At 36.9% G+C, this 18391-nt stretch overlaps 1 protein-coding gene across 2 annotated transcripts; it reads right to left on the bottom strand.

Moving 5' to 3' along the window:
* Positions 1–135: 135 nt before the first annotated feature.
* chmp5a (charged multivesicular body protein 5a) lies at positions 136–9502 on the bottom strand. 2 transcript variants are annotated; one of them, XM_041802837.1, is made up of 8 exons: positions 9440–9502; positions 7243–7347; positions 7105–7151; positions 3726–3819; positions 3561–3632; positions 3299–3407; positions 2462–2577; positions 136–586 (listed from the first exon to the last, which is right to left on the bottom strand). In XM_041802837.1, the coding sequence occupies exons 2-8, from the start codon at positions 7270–7272 to the stop codon at positions 536–538; spliced, it is 519 nt and encodes a 172-aa protein (XP_041658771.1). In that variant the 5' UTR covers positions 7273–7347; positions 9440–9502; the 3' UTR covers positions 136–535. The 2 variants fall into 2 exon arrangements, with proteins under 2 accessions (XP_041658771.1, XP_041658770.1); XM_041802836.1 differs by lacking the exon at positions 9440–9502 and adding an exon at positions 7709–7889.
* Between the last annotated feature and the right edge of the window lie 8889 nt (positions 9503–18391).

Raw genomic sequence — 18391 nt, 5'->3', positions numbered from 1 at the left:
CTTCAAAATATTGGACCTCAGAATTCTGGCGATGAGTCAAAAAAAGTCCAGGGAATTAAGAATTTGTCAAACTGACAAGACAGAAATTAATTCAAAGCCTTAAGAAAGAGAAGAATGAAAGATCTGCCAATAATAAAAGGTTAGATGACATGTTTATTTTGCAAATTTTAAACTGCAGACATCAATCAGCTTCAGTGGAAACCATCTCCACTTAAAATAACTCAAACTAAATCTTTATGACTAAACAACACATGAAACTAGAATAAAATCAATAAAAATAAATATTACAGGGTAACACTGCTGTATCATGAGACTGAAGAGTGTTATTCAGGAGGATGAAATGAAAATAAAAAGTAAATAATACTTTTAAAAAGGTTCGGTATGTTACAAGGCCACATGCTAGCAAGGTAGTGGTAACAATACACAACCAAATACAGCATCAGAACCAGTGTCAAACAGTTTTGTATGTATAAATGTTACTCTACTTAAAAAAGTGTTTTCAGTTGTAGTGCAGTAGCTCTAATCAGTCTCCTGTTTATGTGGCAGGAATCTGTGGCAGACCAAACTCGTCGACCAAAACGCCGTCCTGAAAAAAAAAAAAAAAACAAGAGAAGAACATTTATGTTGGTAAACTCCTACACCTCATACTTTCATCGTTTTATCTGGTTCATATCAGACAGACAGGATTCACTAAGAGCTGCTTTTTTTAGCTTAGAAGAAGAAAACAGTTAATCCTATTTTACTTAATTTACCATGGGAAAAAATACTCTAACATCTAAAACCAGTGTTTCTGACAGTGGCAAGGCTATAATACATATGGGTAACATAGTCAGTCAGTCATGCTTATAAGAGATGCTACAGTGAATGAAATTGTCTCTTTTTTGTATATAAAGTCATGAATTTTGTATTTGCACAATATTTATACCAATTCAAATGACATCTTTACTTGCAGAAAAAAGTTCTGAGAATTAGCATGTCTCTGCCTGAAAGGTAGCAAAGAGGTAAAAAAAATGGTTTTAAAATACAAATGTATAACACAAAAGCATTAGGAAAGACAATCATCCTCATCTTTTATTTCAATTCCAAGTATTTCTAGTGGATCAGCAAAAATAAACCATCAGCTCAATCCGGTTTGAAATACTTCTTAATGCAACAAAAAAAGCGGAAAATATGGATTTCCTGCTTTATGGAGTTAATAGTGTTGAACTGAATTAAATGGTTACATCTCATTGTCATCTATTGCAGGGTTTTTGAGGCGCTGGTGGTACCTTTTTTTTTTTTTTTTTTACTGTAAACACATGCATGTGTTGTATAGCTTGACCTGCACAATAAACTGTTTCATATATCCACTGTATGGGATACATTCCACATCCATCAGAGCATCAGCTCATAGTCTGAGTTTGAGAAAGGCAGAACCTTAAAAAACATCTTAAGAGGATAATTTGAAAACCGTTCTGTTACATTCATTATGAGCCAATCAGAGTGACAAAACATATGACGTAGCGGGCATGTGAAGCCCCAGGGAGAAAACTACATAATGTGTGCTTGACAGGCAGCCGTTATTGTTGTTCACCATCAGTGGAGCCAGTTAATGAAACGAACATGTGCCCCATGCGCAAGTCCAAGTCTGCAGTTGATTTCAGCGTTGCAGTCAGCGGAGCGATAGGTTATGCTGCCAAGGTAGGTGAACTGCTCTACAACTTCTACACCCTTACCATATTGAGTTGGTGATGGGAAATTCACCGAATGCTTCCCTTGGAAGATGACATTCTTCGTGAGAATGATGGGGTCTGGTGGTGTTACAAAATTAGGCAGTGGTGGCCACCACCAAATTTTGCAAAAATACATAGAATATGGCAAATGGTTTCATACTTCCAAAAGAAAAGCAGCAAAGTTGATTCTGTTTCTTACTTGAAAAAACTCACTGGGCCCATCCATCCTAACAGAGAGCTAACCTAGAGCTGTCAAGTAGCTGTGAGTACAAGCTTTGGCCATAGCCTTTATCTATTATGTTTTATAGATGGTATCCAATTCATACATGGGTGGTAAGACAGAAGGGAGCAGCACACAGTTTTGAATGATCAATCACCCTCTAAATGACTTGGACAGATGCAAAAAAAGCACACACACTGAACCTGTTCCTAAATAGAAAGTGACGAACAAAAGTTTGGAAGTCAGTGTGTAAACATGACTGACACAATGAGATTGTGTTTTTTTTTTTTTTTACATGCAAAAATTTCAGACCAAAATAATGGACTCAGTGTGTAAAGTCTTTAACTTTAAGAAACTATGACAGACACTTCCACTATCTTAAATTCTACAGAGCTTTTTGTATTAATCTAATCTGATTAACCAATGGATAATGAAAAATGAACCATTTATTATTCCAACAGGTTTTTATTCTGTTCACAATGCCAGTAACATTGATCTTTGTTTTCCAGAGAGCTCTGTAGACTGTTACCTTGTTTGTTTTGCTGTCACTTGGCATTCCCTCAGGGATAGACGGGGCAGATGAGGCCTCATCCAGGTAGGAACTGTCATCATCCAGCAGCAGCTCATCACCCAGTGCATCCAGCTCTGAAACCACAGATGTCACTGTCACTGAAGAATGCTAGGTAGTTTAGATTTGGACTCATTAAGATTACAAAAGAAAGCATGGCCACACTTTTACCTTTGTTTCTTCACTAGTGTTCATTTAAAGGCAATACTATATAAATAGCCCATATTTATCCATCAAGACATAATGTGTCCTATTTATCAGTTACTGAGGAATAAAATCACTATCAGGGCCAGTAAGTCTTCTGCTTATATGTCATCCATGCAGATTTTATGATGCATATTAAGTTAATATAAGATGAGATTAGACAATACTTATGATACTATACTATATGAATACTGATTTGCAAAGGCTAATTTCTCAAAGGAATGTTTTTGTCGAATTTAACAATAGCTGTTATTGTTTTGTTAATTATCATTCTGATATCATTCTGATAACATTTTTTGAGATTTGGGACTTTGCTGGCAAAAAATGACTACAAGAACAGAAACACGTTTGCCTGTATTTAATAAATGCATAATATGTGACACTAAACTAATTTAAAGTAAAAGTAAAATTATCTGACTATGAATGTATCTAAAAAAATTTAGCACATGCTTATACTGGAAGTGTAGAAAAACATTTAGACTCATATGTATTATTTTAAAGTTGGTCATTGTTTCCTGTATGATGTTCTGCAGATAGAAGTTTCTGCCAAGGAACTAAATGTGAAACAAATCTATCACAAACATTCACATGTACCTGCTTCAAGATCATCCTCATCTATCTCTGGAGTGCCGTAGTTGCGGCTCAGGGCCTCTTGTACCTCGTTAGCGTCCTCCATCATGTCCTCCAGCTGATCTTGTAAATCCTGAAAGGTCAAATACAATTAAATGGTTCCCAGTCAGACAAATTATAATAGATTTTCACTTCTTAACAACAACAGAACTTAAGAAAATGGATTAGTTCAGCAGCCTAAACCTTCAAAAAAAATATTGAAAGGTTACATACTGAAAAAACTTACATCAATCTGATCAAGTTTGACATCCTTGTACGCCCTTTTCATTTCCTTTGCACCAATCTTCATGGCCTCCACCTGGGGACAGATGATACATTACAGCAGGTTGTTACTGAGTCAAGTGAATCAAATACTGAAAGTAAAAATAATGTGTCACAAATCTGTTCTTACTGTTGTTTTAGTGTCCTTTAGTGTCTGGATTGTGTAGTTTGCCTGCTCCATGTTAAAAGACTGCTGAGCCAGCTGCTCTCTTTGACCTTCATACCTGTTAAAAACAAAAACAAGCTGGTTTTACAACACTTACATTAAGTTAATAGAAAATCTAGAAATATATATACTATATATATTTAGCTAAAGCTCAGCTTTTAGGGAAACCTAGTGGTGCTGTAAATATTTGTATTATTTTAAAACTACATATATACATATATATACATATATATATATTAAAGTCACATTTTCCTAGTAAAGTAGAAAATAAACAACTTGTATTTCTTACTAATTAAAAAAACTATTTTGTATAAAAATTAAAAAATAACTTTGCTGCCCATGTTGCACAGTTGGCTCTGTGTTTCTCTCTTTTTTTTTTTTTGGGTCATTTTTGTGTCTTTATTTGATAGAGGAGGAAAGTGGAAACAGGGATGGGAGCAGGTGGAAGGCATGTGGTGAAGGGCCTCAGGCCACATTCAAACCCGTGCCGTCCACGTACGTGGAGTGCACCTTAAACCACGTGCCCCAGCTCCTAGTTGAGTTTAGCGGACTGGATGGGACAGTGTCATGTGACTACTACTTCTCCTATGGGTTTCTTGCAGGCTACATGCCTTGTGACACCTGGCTGCCTATCACATGACTACACAGCCAGTAGCATGTTTTTAAAAGGGGTTGTGCATTAGTAGAGAGAGAATTACAAGGAAAAAAATGAAATAATTGACGTGGCAGGCAGGCTTACGTCAGTTAGATGCTCCAAATGTCAGTTTTGGTTATTTTTTGATTAATTGCTCAGCTTTAGTTCTTTGTCCTGCAGTTTTAAAAACTGAAAATCAATAATACTCAAGCTTATTGATACTGCTATTGAGTCTTATAGATTCTGTAATGCTATGCTGTATCTTGAGTTGAGTCATGTCATTTAAATAAAATCACTGGTGCACCAACATACAATCAAGTATTGAATCATGCTTTTGAATAAAACGGACATACCAGCCAACAGGTATGAAATTACACAAAGAGCTTGCTGCAAGGGTGGCTGAAAGAAGTCTGAAGTTTGGCAACATTTTACTCAAGTAAATGATAGGAATGATATTATCTGTATGAAATTGGTATCAGAGGTTTTTAAACTTAAAAATGTGAATCATCATATTGGCAGATATGGCATTTTCTACCGATATTTACAACCAAAATTTTGGCTAAAAGAATCTGCCAGTGTAAGCTGGAAATATTGGCCATATGAACAAGTTATGGCCAGTGGAGTTAGTGGAGTTTTTGGCTGGACCAACAGACGTACATCAGCTTAAGTCTTTTCCTTTATTCTTCATCATTCCTTATACTTTAATGTGTGTTTTCGAACTACATTTAAATGTTGGTATCAGTATTGGTAAAAATTATCTTGTAACAACTGGCATAGTGGATATCAGCAAAAATTCAACACTGTACATCCCTTTAAAAAAAGATAAGAGAAAATTTGATCTCTGTCACATCAAATGTAACCAAAATGCTTAAATCGATGAGGAATCTCAAAAATGGTATCAAATTGAGATCCTCATATCTAGATCCAGACAAAAACTAAATTGCTAAAGTAGATATGCTATATTACATTTTTGAGTTTTTTAAATGTTTAAAAGCACAAATATGAACTTTTATTTTAATACAGGCAAAAAATACTTTCCTTACTTGATGAGGCAAAGTTTATACATCTTCCTACTACTTATAGGTTTATACTTCTAATTTATTCCTTCAGTGTAATTATGTTGTCTCTCTACATGTTCAAAATAAAGACATCAATCAATAAGTTATGGAAATCTAAGCCTGCCAACTTTCTAGTCCCCTATATCAATAAAATACAGGCATTACTGTTATATATGGATACGTGCTGTTGTTTTTCCTGTTTCCTGTTTCTCTTTATTTTGGTTTACTTAGCTTTTCACACATTTGCGCTTAAATGAAATAAATGGAAATAAAACAAACTTCTGCCAATAAATTGTGGAAAAACATAGTTAAGGATATAAGCAGTGGTGTAATGGTACCTGCAGAAGTAGGTATACTCTTTATTTATATCCAACATATTTAAGCATCCAAATCAGCAAAGAATCAGCACCATGTGTTATAGACTGCCTCTAAAAACAGACCCAACTTCTGCTACTTGACCTCAGCTAGCCAGGATCATCAATAAATCATGATGACCGTAGCAAGATGATAGAAACTAGAGCCACCAGCTCCGTTTTTGTTGCTGGATAATCCAAATAACCGCTAATTATGACCTGTCCTACTTTGCTGATGATTGGCTGACCCTGATATTCTTACCAAACAAATGTGTGTAGGGAATGATGATGATCAAATAAGCCAGTTAGATGCAGAGAAAGGTGGGTCAGGCCTTTGACATCCAAAAAACAAAAATCTGTCACTGATAAAAAGGCTTAAACTGAAATTGGGTTTCTATTTCAGGATTAAATCCTGCCCCTCTTTTGAATCTAAAAAGAGAATGGTTGCTGCAACCTTTATGTCCGTGCTGGACTAAGGTGATGCTTTGTCCGTGTATGCCTCATCTCAGAGTTTACCCGCTAACTTTAAAGCCCTCACACATCACTGTTTGTTGCATTAATGTGTGGGATGGTCTTCTTTGTCTAGACATAGATTCAAATACTAGTGTAATCTTATCTACAAGGCAATCCCCAGCCTTCTTCCTTCATAGCTTGTTGCCCTACATCAGCCAGAGGAGCTCTGGAACCTATCATCTTCTTTGTTTTCAGGATGTTTTCTTACTGTCTGTGCCAAGAGTCAGAACTGAACTTGGAAAAAAGGCTTTTAAATTTGCTGCTCCTTTGGGTGGAATGAATTACAACAGGATCTCAAACTTAATGACTTGGTTTTACTGGATGCTTTCAAGAGGATGCTGGATGACGTGGAGACAGACACATCTGTCTGTAAATGTTCTACCTGATCTGTAAGGTTTTAACAATTATTGTTCAATTTGGACAAATACTTCACTTATTTAATTATTTCTCACAATCTTGTTTGTTATCATGCTTTTATGTATGGCTGCTGAATGTCTGAAACTTTGACTGTGCTGAAGCCTATCTTTTGAACAGGACACTCTTGAAAAGAGAGTTTTAATCTCAATGAGGTTTTCCTGGTAAAATAAAGGTTGAAAAAACCCTGCATTACACCAAAATGTATAAGCAGATTAACACTGATGCATAATTGTATTTAAAAGGAACCAGAAATAAATAAACAAAGGTGTGATATGTCATGTGCTATATATGGTCAATAGTTTCATTAACAGCAGCATACAATATTCTATCATATATCAAAGTGTCCAAGTGTACAATACAGGACTTACATTCTCTTCTGCTTCAGGACTCTCATTGCCTTCTGCTTCACCATATTCTGTAATTAAGATGTAGTCAAATTAAACTGACATTTGCTAAGTTATCTTGTAAACTTTTCCAGACTCAAGTCTACCATCTTTTGTTATTACCTTCGAAGGCCCATCCCTCATCTTCTTCATCTGATCCTTGTACTTCACAAGTTCAGAATCTAGTCTGGCAATCTTCTTATCTATGGACTCTGCCCTTGCATCCACCTGAGTGAGAAAGAGGTAAAAGATGAATCCGGGTATTGTAGTTTCATGAATCACTGCAGATCAAACACAGTCTGTGTGCTGTTGTGAGACGGAGGAAAACAGGGTGAGGTGGCTGGGAGGCTTAGGGCGGCTATGGGACACAAATACATCGTTTTAACACCACCAACTTCCGATGGAAAGGGAAATGAGAGCGTGTAATATGTAATACTGGTAGTGGAAAGAGCTTTAAAAATGTAGTACGCTAGCTAACAAGCACAGTTTAATAGTGAGACTAACCTTTTGTGGCCATGCTAGCTTACTGAAGGCACCGTTATGTCCCATAATAAAGAAACAAACAACAATACAGCCTCTCAGTACTCACATTGCCGATACAGTCCGATAGATTCGGAGGAGGCGCTTTCGGCTTCCCACGTCCGAATATTCTGTTCATTTTTTAACGTTTTAAGGGTACGTATCTGTTAGCTTTCCTTAGAAAATACTAGAAACATGAATTGCAAAGGGATATCCACTGTGAAGACACCCGGAAGCAACGGCTCAGACGCAAGGGGTTTCCATTGGCTGGAGTAAACGGTGCTAACCAATCAGAGTTGTGGAACACGCATGCCCTCGTGTGGCGAACAGCGGGAAGGCAGGTATGGCAAAGGGCTTTTGTCCCAAGGATAGTCTTTGTCACGACACCACAATGTGATCACAGTGACATTAAATGGAGCTTTTAATCCATATTATGACCCTCTATGTGCAGGTTAATGTTGACTGATTTAACATTGTTTTTCTAAATATGTAGAATACATCTCCATAATTTGCAGCTCATATTTTAATGGTTTTACATGCTCAAACCAGTATAAGGGCTCTCTGCTTTGAAGGAAATACATTATTTTCAGGACTTTATGGAGAGATTTTTTTCATGTTGTAATGCGTTTTAGCAGAGAGATATTGCTAAAAACAAAGCATCTGGACCAATGGTGGATATTTTTAATTGTGTGGTTGGAATGATAACTCCTTTCCAGAGGTGAAAAAGTATGCAACTGTTGTAGGCTAACTCCAGCAAAAGTGCAGTGCTTTGTGTTTGAATTTAAAGGAAAAGAGAATTTTGTTTCAGTGTCTTTTTGTGTGTGTGTGAGGGAGAAAATCAGAAATATCTTTATTTCACTTATTTGAAATGACTCCCACCTATCCTTATTTTGGGACATTTTTTTTAATCTATCGTTTTGATAGACTTTGTGGGTGGCAGTGTGGAGACATAATCCCCTGTCACCTTTCAGAAATCCTAGACCCATTTATGTTACCAAACTCCACTTTGTGGCTCATGCAGATCTTTTTTGTTTCCCCATTAGCAACCATTATATAAATTTGTGTTTTCTTGGTGTGGAAATGTGACAGTGTGCAGACATTAACACTCCATAAACACAGGCAGTTTGAGCCCAATTAGACAATGCACTGCTGAGTTATAAACAACTTCCTGTTTCTATTTTCTGTCGAAAAATGTGTAAATTTGAGGGCTCGCCATAAGACTAATGAGAAAGTTCTTAATAAATTTTGATCTCCTCCAGCAGTATTACAAATTTAGCTTGGTTGGATGAACACTGTTGGAGAAGATAATCTTCAGAGGACCCCTTGCAATAGCCAAAAAAAAAAAAAAACATTTTAGATCATTCCTTCAAAATGGTGGATTTAATGTTGGAGATAAGGGAGGGACCCAAGAGGCTGTTTTGTAGATCTCCCCAAGTTGCATCAGCACACAAATTTTTAAAGATCTATGACAAAGTCAAAGGAGGGGGCTTTAACTTTGAAAACTGTTAGGGGGTGCTATCGAAGCAATTCCCAAAATTATTTTTGATCTCCTAAAATATCAAATTTTTCACTGGGTCTGATGCACATGCCAAAATTCAGGACTTTTTACACATGTTTAGATACTTAAATCTCCAATTAAATGCAGAATATAATAATAATAACAAACGAGAATCCTTCAGATTACAAATAGGTCCTCGCACCAAGGTTCGGTGCTTGGGCCCAAATAATAATAACTTTATTTGTATAGCACTTTAAAACAAGGGCTTACCCAGCCTACAAACTAAACCCAAACACTATTTACCTGAACTCCTGGGGATGTTCAGTGCTTTGGAACTCTTTTTGTGTCCATCCCCTGACTCATACCTATCAAATAACCTTTTCTCTGAGTTGACTGCACTCAGGTGATCTCTATTTCACTAATGGTGAGACTACTTGCTCCAGATGGCTGGACCTCTGGTGAATTAGTCAGTCACTTAAAGGTGCTATTTATGCAGACACTTATTTCACCTTGGATATTTTTGTTTAATTGACATTACTTTGTAGAAATCTGTTTGTTGATTTGGCATTAGAGAGGGTGTTTTTTGTAAATGTTTTTGTCAACAAAACCAAATTATACTTATCATTACTGTTTATGAAATCAATAAATGTAAAACATCCAAGGGGTAAATACTTTTTATAAGCACTGTAGATGTAGAATAGCGGATAATATTGTCAATGCATCTGTGGAGAAAAACACTCAAAAACAGCTTGAAAACAAAAGAAATTGTAAACTTTTATTCTGACTTTCCGTCTTTGTTCTTACTTTTTAACCCTTTAGTGAGTTGTATAAATATTTTCCTAAAATGCACTAGCTACAAAATAGTACTGAAATGCAAAATGTAACAGATAATTTAAAAAGAGAAATGTTGGCAGAATGCTATATCTGTTTAATTCAATATCCGTGATGTTAAAAAAAAAACAAAATAAATTCTTTCACCTGCTGGCCAAACAGACAGCTCTGATGTATTTGAGGGGATTAGTTTCCACTGATTGTTTCAAAGTTAGTGATTCCATCAGAAGTGGTACAGACTGCATAGTGTCCCTGGTTCAAAGTGAATCTGTTACATCTTTTCAGCCCAGAGTTAAAGTTTGCCTCTTCACCTATAAAAGCAAGTTAGTTTTGGCCATGACAACCTCTTCTGTCAGTGACAAAATGTTTGTTTATTGCCTAAGATGTGTCACATTAAGAAAAAAAAAACAAAAAAACAAAAGTTGATTGAATGACACGCTGTAACTTTTTTCAAAAGCTTTCAAATAGATAATTTTGGGCATGACTGATCAGAGAGTAGCTGGTTTGTAGGTTTTGTAAGTTTTGTAAATAAAGACAAATACAAAAAAGACTGCTGAATGTTGAGCAGAGATGTGTATATTCATACACAGTGCTTAACAAATTTATCAGACCACCACCCAAAGTAAGGTTTTTGCCACAGCTGCATCATGAAGTGCTTTAATGCGGACTCTTTCATTTTCACTGAGCTCTCTACGTTTTACTATTTTGAACAGGAATGAGGAATTTCAAACTGAATTCACCTTTTTATACCTAAATTTGAGCCGGCTCACTGGGCTTCTCTGAGAAGTCAGAAATTAATCAAGCATAACATTCAACTACTAAAACTAATTTTTCTGTTCAGTAAATAACTGTACAAGTAAATAACTATAATTTGACATATTAATCAAGAAATGATAATGTGCTTTACTATTTTTTCAGTTTTTTGTAAATCAGTAAACTTGAAAATTCATGGATAACAATAATTATGATATTTAGCATGAAAAATATCATCTGGGTTAAAGAGCTTCTACATATTGGTGTATTAACCAATGTAGAAACATAAAAAATGTGGCACAAATGTGGCATAAACCTTACTTTGGGTGGTGGTCTAATAAATTTGTCGAGCACTGTATGTCACAGCTTTTAGGATGTAAATTTGTAAACTTAGCCTCCTATGAATCTTTTTACAACCCACACACAATTTGTACAAACCTGGAGTGGTTTTATCACTAATCCTAGTGAGTTCATGGGTCATAGTAAAGCGTGATAAGTACATTTAAAATAACATATGTTTCTGGTTCTTTTACCTTTATTCTAACAAGTTTTAATCAAAGTGACGCAATTTCATGTGTACAATATTCTTATACCCTTTCTACCCATGCTTAAAGCAAATCTTTGCCTTTGAAATGAATGCTACTTTATATGTAGTTAGTTAAATTTGTCTGACCCCTACCGTATTCTTATTCAGGCACCATAAATGACTTCACAGAAATAATTAATCTTGTCCCTGATGGTCTCATTTGCATTTGTAGCTTGTAAAGAGACACCATTTTTTATTTCAGCCTGTTTCATAACCAGTTGAAATTCCCCACAGGGGCAATTTGTTCTCTTTGAACACTTTTACAACACATAAAGTTAACTTATGAATGAGTCGAGGGCTTCAGTAACTTTGTATGAATTGATCTCATTGTTGTTAGTGAGAGTAATCAATTAAATCTTTATAAGCAACTGAGAACTTTTCATGCTTTATTCCAACAACCCTATGGGAATAACTTTGATTTCTGTTTGATCAGCATTAAAATATTCATATTCTGGTTACTACCATTTGTGAAAAGGACACAATAAAAATGGCAGCAAATTTGTACTGCGTCAAAATTTACAGTGAGATGCACTCAATATTAAAACCTCTTCACGGTCCGTTCCCATCACATAACCTGCAGCCTGTTCTTAAGCACCTCATGACGAGTGACAGTTTTTCCTTTTTACCATGAAGGCTATAAAAGTCCTATTTGACAGAAGAGCCTCTTACTGAACCTGTTACATGTAATGGTTTGCTAATGCACTAACAGAGAGACAGGGACAGAGGGTGAAGCATTGTGACCATTATTGCTGACAGCTTCCTCACTGCACAAGAGGACTGATTGATTTAATTTGCTTTTCTGCGTACCATTTGGCATGTCAGCCGTTGGACAGAGGGATACGTATTTGTCATCCTCTGTCAGCTAGAGAAAAGGCTTTTGTCCTTTGCAATTAAGACAGAAGAAAAAAATGATACTACGGTTTAATTCTCCATAGCTCCTTTCCCCAATTGTCTTCGATGACAGGTTGTGAGCTGGGCTGGACTGGAAGGGACTATTTTTCCATAGGGCATCAGCACTTTTGGGCCAACATGATTTTATCTCAATCCTTTTTTTATAATAAGTGTTTACTTTCAAGATATTTTTATGTATTTCTACTTGAATAAAATATTGTGTCTACCATGTTAGACCTCTGATAGCAAGACCCACACCCATTTTTTTGTCCATGGCATTTAATTCTCAGCTCTGTAATAGTTTGAGGGAATCATTTGGTAGATCTAGAGTTCGGGGACTTCGGGCACAAACTAGAGGGGAGTAAAGTGGTCAGAAGTGGGACTGGTGTTGTGTTCCCATGAACATTAAGCCAGCAATTGCTCTGTGACAGCAGGAGCTGCAGTCTGCCCACCTTCTAATAGATGCTTCACTCATTCGCAAATGCAATTTGAACATGAAGATCCAACTTGTTTAACATGGTTCAGACAGAAATAAGCAGGTATGTGTTGTCTGTCGATGAAATAAAAAGATTTGTAGGAAAAGAGCAGATACTGCACTGACAGTCAAGATATTTTTTTAATTTCTAAGTATACCTGGACTAAAGACGTGCTTAAATGTCTAAATAAGGTAAATTTGGATTATGATGCCTCCCTAATTATAAATGTAGAATCCTATAAGAGGAGTACTGATTTGTATATGGACATTCATGATTTAGATTTAAGAATGCCCTTCAGTTCTTTGGATTTGTTACCTGAAAACAGATGTTTCAGAATAAAACTAGAGAGTCAAAGCGGCAAAATTCAGTTTGAATGCTTCTTAAGCAGTCGCTTGCAGATTCCTCTGCAGGGCCACCAACACAAAACGTCACAATATAGCGATCCTTGGACTTCTGCTTTCAGTCCATGCATTCACCATGGAAACACTGATTTTGTGTCTGAGCTAAAAGAACGGATACAGTATTTAAAAAATGACTCATTGTAGATGCAGGATATAATATCCATTTTAGTTTCATGACATTAATCCATATTTTTCTTCACTGAACCCACTTGATACCATCAGGACAAGAATTCAGCCTTCACATCAGTGTCACAGTTTATAGATTTATTGTGACTTAGTCACTGAAGTACATCTTTACATTCAAAGCTCTTAGATACAGCAAAATATTCAACAAATTAAATACATTTAAAGTGTGGGACCACTTTATACAAACATTTTGCTCAATTTTACACTGAAATCATTTGTTTATGGGTACAATCACATTAGTTGTAAATCAATTTTACATACATTTACTTTAAGATAATGCTACAGTTCAAGCAGTAAGCTGACCAGATTTACTTCCATACTCTTAAAGGTAACAGAAATGGCCACAGTCATTTTTTGGGGGGAAATAAAATCTGAAAGGCTAGAGATAAGGCACACAAACAAGGCACAAAAACACATTTTCTATTACTACTACTTCATTAGGTAAATATGTTAATGTTGTGCTCTGATATCCAGAAAAAAAATCTCCAATAGCCTTTATTTTTTTGTACATCTGGTTAATTTGTTGACTCTTATAAAAGCTATCTAATCCCTAAGTATAAATGTATTTTTTGTGTAACTAGTGGGTAAATTCACACAAGAATGAAGTTACAATGCATGGATATAAAGCAGTAAAGATGACATACCGAGCCACTCAAACTAACACCTAAAGCTCTTTTGTGCAGATAAATACATCATTTACTTCTGTGCTGTTGCCATGGAGCCCTCTGTTTTTTTTTTTTTCCCAAGGTACGAGTTTTTGACAAGGTGAGAACATGACAGTATGACAGCACTTCATATATCTCTGTCTAGATCTGCCAGAAAAGACACAAACATCACAGCTGAAAAAGTGTAGAAATATGAGGCAGTGTCAGATGTAATAATGGGATCTTAAAGCTCAAAGTAGAGCTAAACCTTTGATGGCCCCATCAAAGTCGAACATCTAGTCAAGAAGAAAACACTTCGATCCTTTTGTTGAAATAAAGAGGATAATGATCCCTGAGAGAGTATTAAATGTCTTACACGAGTTTGGTACCTTAAAGAGCCTCTTCAAAGACAAATACCATCGCAAAGTTGCAATACAGCAAAGCATCAAACCACATTTAATTTTAACATTATCTCTTTAAAACAGTGTTAAAGCAGCTCATTCCCCAAATAATCAGGGTTACATTACTGTACATTATGTTAACAAAAATTGCCCAACACTTATTTTACTACGTATACCTGAAGAATTTAAGGATAATTTACACTTTAAATGACCAACATGAGATTGATCAACAAAATAGAATGTTTTATAAGACAATTTTTCAATAATTGTCCTATTGATACTATCATAGTAGAAAAACACATATTTTATTTACATTTAGCTTCTAAATTATATTAATAAATTTTCTATATCATAAAATATTCCAGTGGAGGCATTTGCAGACTTCAGCTATTATGAACTAACGAGCCTATAATGTGAGGAGGGGTCTGCACACCACAGATCTCAGACCACTACTGTGAGATGCCAACTCTGTCAGAACAAAAGTGACGGAATTTGCCGGTACAGCGTATTTCCCGTTTTGGATTATTTTAAAAGTTTATTCATAAACAATTTCTGGCAGTTACATTCATGAAATAACTACACTGCAAACATTTCAGACCAAACAACATTTCATAAAACAGAAAAGAGGTCTGGGTTCTAATCCAGGATTGAAGTAAAGACCCTCTTCTGAAGCAGTTATGTTAGCAGTGGCTCGCTTTAGCTAGCTTTAGAAAAGCTAACATAGCGATGCTAGTTATGCAGTTAATGTTCTACATATGCTAATGTAGCTTAAGCTAACATGAGCCAACATTTGCATAACTACCTCTATAAAGCAGTGTGTCTTCTGTTATTATAGCCAACTGTAATACAGTACACTTTAATGCAGTACAGAGAACTTAATCACAGTGGGTAAGTATTGTCCTAAACTTCGCACTGCTGTTTTGCACTAACCGTGAGTCACGACAGTTTCACTGCCACTGTTTACTTCTTCTACCTTTAACAAGTCATGATCAGCTGTTAGACAATTATAATCAACCTAACCTGTATTTTTTGTTAACATAGTTGGCTGGCAAAAAGACTTATTTTGCCTTTTAATGCCATTTTCCTGGTTGAAATGTGCTATTGTTGCTGATAACATGTTAGCTAGCTAGCGGAAGCTAATGTTAGCTAGCGTGCTATCTTATTGGCTATGTCAACAATATGGTATTCATTGAGGTAAGTGTCTATCGTTCCACGCTCAATTCCTGGATGTTTTTGAGTGTGGTAGAAGTGCTCTGCATTTGAAGTGTGAATGCAGAGTGCGCTGCAGCACTCAAAATGTTTAGTATTTAGTAGAGAGGTTTGCAATTTGGTTCCCACTGCAGGTCTAGCTTTTACAGCATAAGCAAATGTAGCTCTGTTAGACTAAGCTTTAGCAACTAAGTATGTTACCTATGTAGTTTACAAATCAAACATAGCTTTATTAGCTGCCTTTGCTATGTTAGCTGCATTAGTTTTTTTGGAGGACAAGAAGACTGTTTACTGGGCTTTATTAAATGTTTTGTAATTAGATACTGCAGGGTTGGCTTTTGACTTTTAACTTTTGGTATCTCAACCGTTACCTTAACCCTTACCCTAACCACAACTGGGAGTTTAATCTAATTTCATTTTGAAGTAGTAGTAGTAGACTGTCTTGGGCAGGGTTGCCAGGTCTGGGTGACAAATCTATCCCAATGGTCGATAAAAACTAGCCCAAAACCAAGCCCAACGCTGAAATTCAACATAAGCCATTAAAACCTCAGTCACACTACATATATCGCTTATGTGCATGTAGGTTTGCTGCCTCTGTATGTCTGTGCTAGTGTGGCACAGTGGATCTTTTCCCGCTTCTCTGCTGGTTGATTTTTGCCAGCCTTATATCAGAGGACTTTGCTAAAACTCTTAAAAGACTCTAAAAAGACTGACACCTGAGACCCTCTCACGTCTAGACAATTTGTTGGCAAACCATCAAGTTTTTAGTCTCAAACCAAGATTTTGCAAAGATTGTTGATCACGAACTCCAAGGCTAGAATACAATTCCTTTTGAGATTATTTCCCATCATGCATCTGCTGGAAATTCACAACAACTTTTGAGCAGAGAACAAGATGTGGAAGGAGATGGAGATCGCATTTGAGTTAATATCTCTTATAATCCGGTGTTTTTAAATCATTTACTTGATTAGAAACTAAAGGAAAGTTAAACACCGAAACAACTTTGTATGTTACTGCAACAACCGAGGGACTATCCTGGAAACACTTCAGAATAAAAGTACCGTATAAAACGTGAGTCGTCTCAACACAGAAACAAACTGATCAGGCTTTAACTTTGAAAATCCCAGTGGTGGTTTACTGTACCTGTCATGTCAACCTGGAATGAATTGACAGACAAGGCACACAAACAAACAGGTGCAGAGATCTGATGGCAGCTCTGAGCAGAGAAGTTTTCAGTCTCTTAAGTTTTGAGCAGACATTCAGCAGCTCTAGAATGATCTACGCTCACGTCCATATTTTGAAGAATGAAGTAACAAAACTGGCTCCCGTTGGTCATGGACAATAGTCGCACTACTTAAAAATATTATTTGCATATGACCAGACATAAGACTTCAGACAATATCAAACACGTTTGAAGTTATCATAACGCCAAGGCTCAAGAAAAACCACCTCAAAACGGCTAAAATCGAGTCTTATGACCATCTTAAGCCTGATTTATGCTTCTGTGTTATGTCGATGGACGCCGTCGTTGACCATTCGCAGTTCTGCGTCGAGGGAACACATCGCTCTGTAATTCACCGCCATGTCGCTAGGGGGCGTGGCTGTATGTGTGTGTGTGTGGGTGTGTGGTGTCACACCCAAATCCTTGATTATCTTCCGGTCATGGCCATCGAGCTGGAGCAGGTGTGTTTGGAGTTGGAGCTCATCGATATCGATGAACAAATTCTTTTGTTGCAAATGTTGAAGCGCAGGCGACAGGGAAGATATTTGCGGAGGTGGTCTGTACAACCACTAAACGAGGTGAGGCTGAGAACTGGTGAATTTACCACACTGGTTCGCCCACTGTGGAACATGAATGAAGAAGTGACGTTTTGAGCGGACCAATCACAGCCCTTGCCGACCGTGTCGCCGTGATGCGTAGTTAGGATTTTTTGAAGGGGGGGGCCGGCTACGGCGTAGGGGTCCATGTCAACGCAGAGGACTACACGTAGCTACGCCATCGATGCGACGCAGGAGCATAAATCAGGCTTTACACCTGATGACTGAGACAATGGAAGCAAGCTGCGAATTTAGCAAGACTCCCATGATTTTACTCCGACTTTGGAATTTTGTCTGCGACTTTGAAATTGGAGAAGAAGTCGTTAGTTGTAAGGCCGCCTTAAGTTGTATTTGAGGCTAAATAAAGTAGTTTATTCTGCCGTGGATATTAAATACACATACACAAGACATAAAAAATGGGTCCACTCAAACCGCGGACAAAAAAAATCAGCTCTCTCTTCACCACAACGATCCGGTAGAACGCATGCAGTTCTGCTGATGCTGGGCCAATCTCCCTGTCAATTTCATGCTCTGTTTTACCCTCACTCATGAACAAGACCCCAAAGATACTGGACCTCAATTACTTGGGGCAAGGACAAGGGATAATATTCTTCTGAAATTAAGCGTGGTGAATGTGCAGGTCACAACTTGTCCACGAGAGCGTTTTGGAGTTGTTGGATTGTGTATTTGATGAGTTTGATGAGGGAAAGCCGGAATACTGTCTGCTTACATTGAGTTGGCACAGCAGGTCTGACCTCGGCAGCGGCCGATCTAAAAACAACTTGCACCGACAACTGCAGGTAATGAACCTATTACTAAGACTATAGGGATTATGGTAATGGGCGAATTTGCCAAAATGTTGAAGTATCCCTTTAACTTGGAATTTAAGATTTACCAGCCTGAGGAGTCGATCCACATAAGTCATGGATATCCATAAAAACATGTTTGTTTGTTTTTGTGTAGACTGCTAGTAGCTCATTAAATGACATTTAATCAGCCACTGTACATTATCTGGGGCCATTTCTTCATTTTGTCATCCTTGATAGAGGGCAGAGGAAT

The sequence above is a fragment of the Cheilinus undulatus genome, linkage group 13, assembly GCF_018320785.1.
Source record: "Cheilinus undulatus linkage group 13, ASM1832078v1, whole genome shotgun sequence".
Taxonomy (NCBI): Eukaryota; Metazoa; Chordata; class Actinopteri; order Labriformes; family Labridae; genus Cheilinus; species Cheilinus undulatus.
The sequence above is the reverse complement of the archived record's forward strand: the minus strand, read 5'-3'. Positions and strand labels throughout refer to the sequence as shown.

Coding starts and splice junctions, on each gene's coding strand:
- chmp5a (XM_041802836.1), bottom strand. CDS start 7,777: ATGAACAGAATATTCGGACGTGGGAAGCCGAAAGCGCCTCCTCCGAAT. Junction 7,348..7,708: donor TATCGGACTGTATCGGCAAT/GTGAGTACTGAG, acceptor TTTCTCACTCAG/GTGGATGCAAGGGCAGAGTC. Junction 587..2,461: donor GTGACAGCAAAACAAACAAG/GTAACAGTCTAC, acceptor TTTTTTTTTCAG/GACGGCGTTTTGGTCGACGA.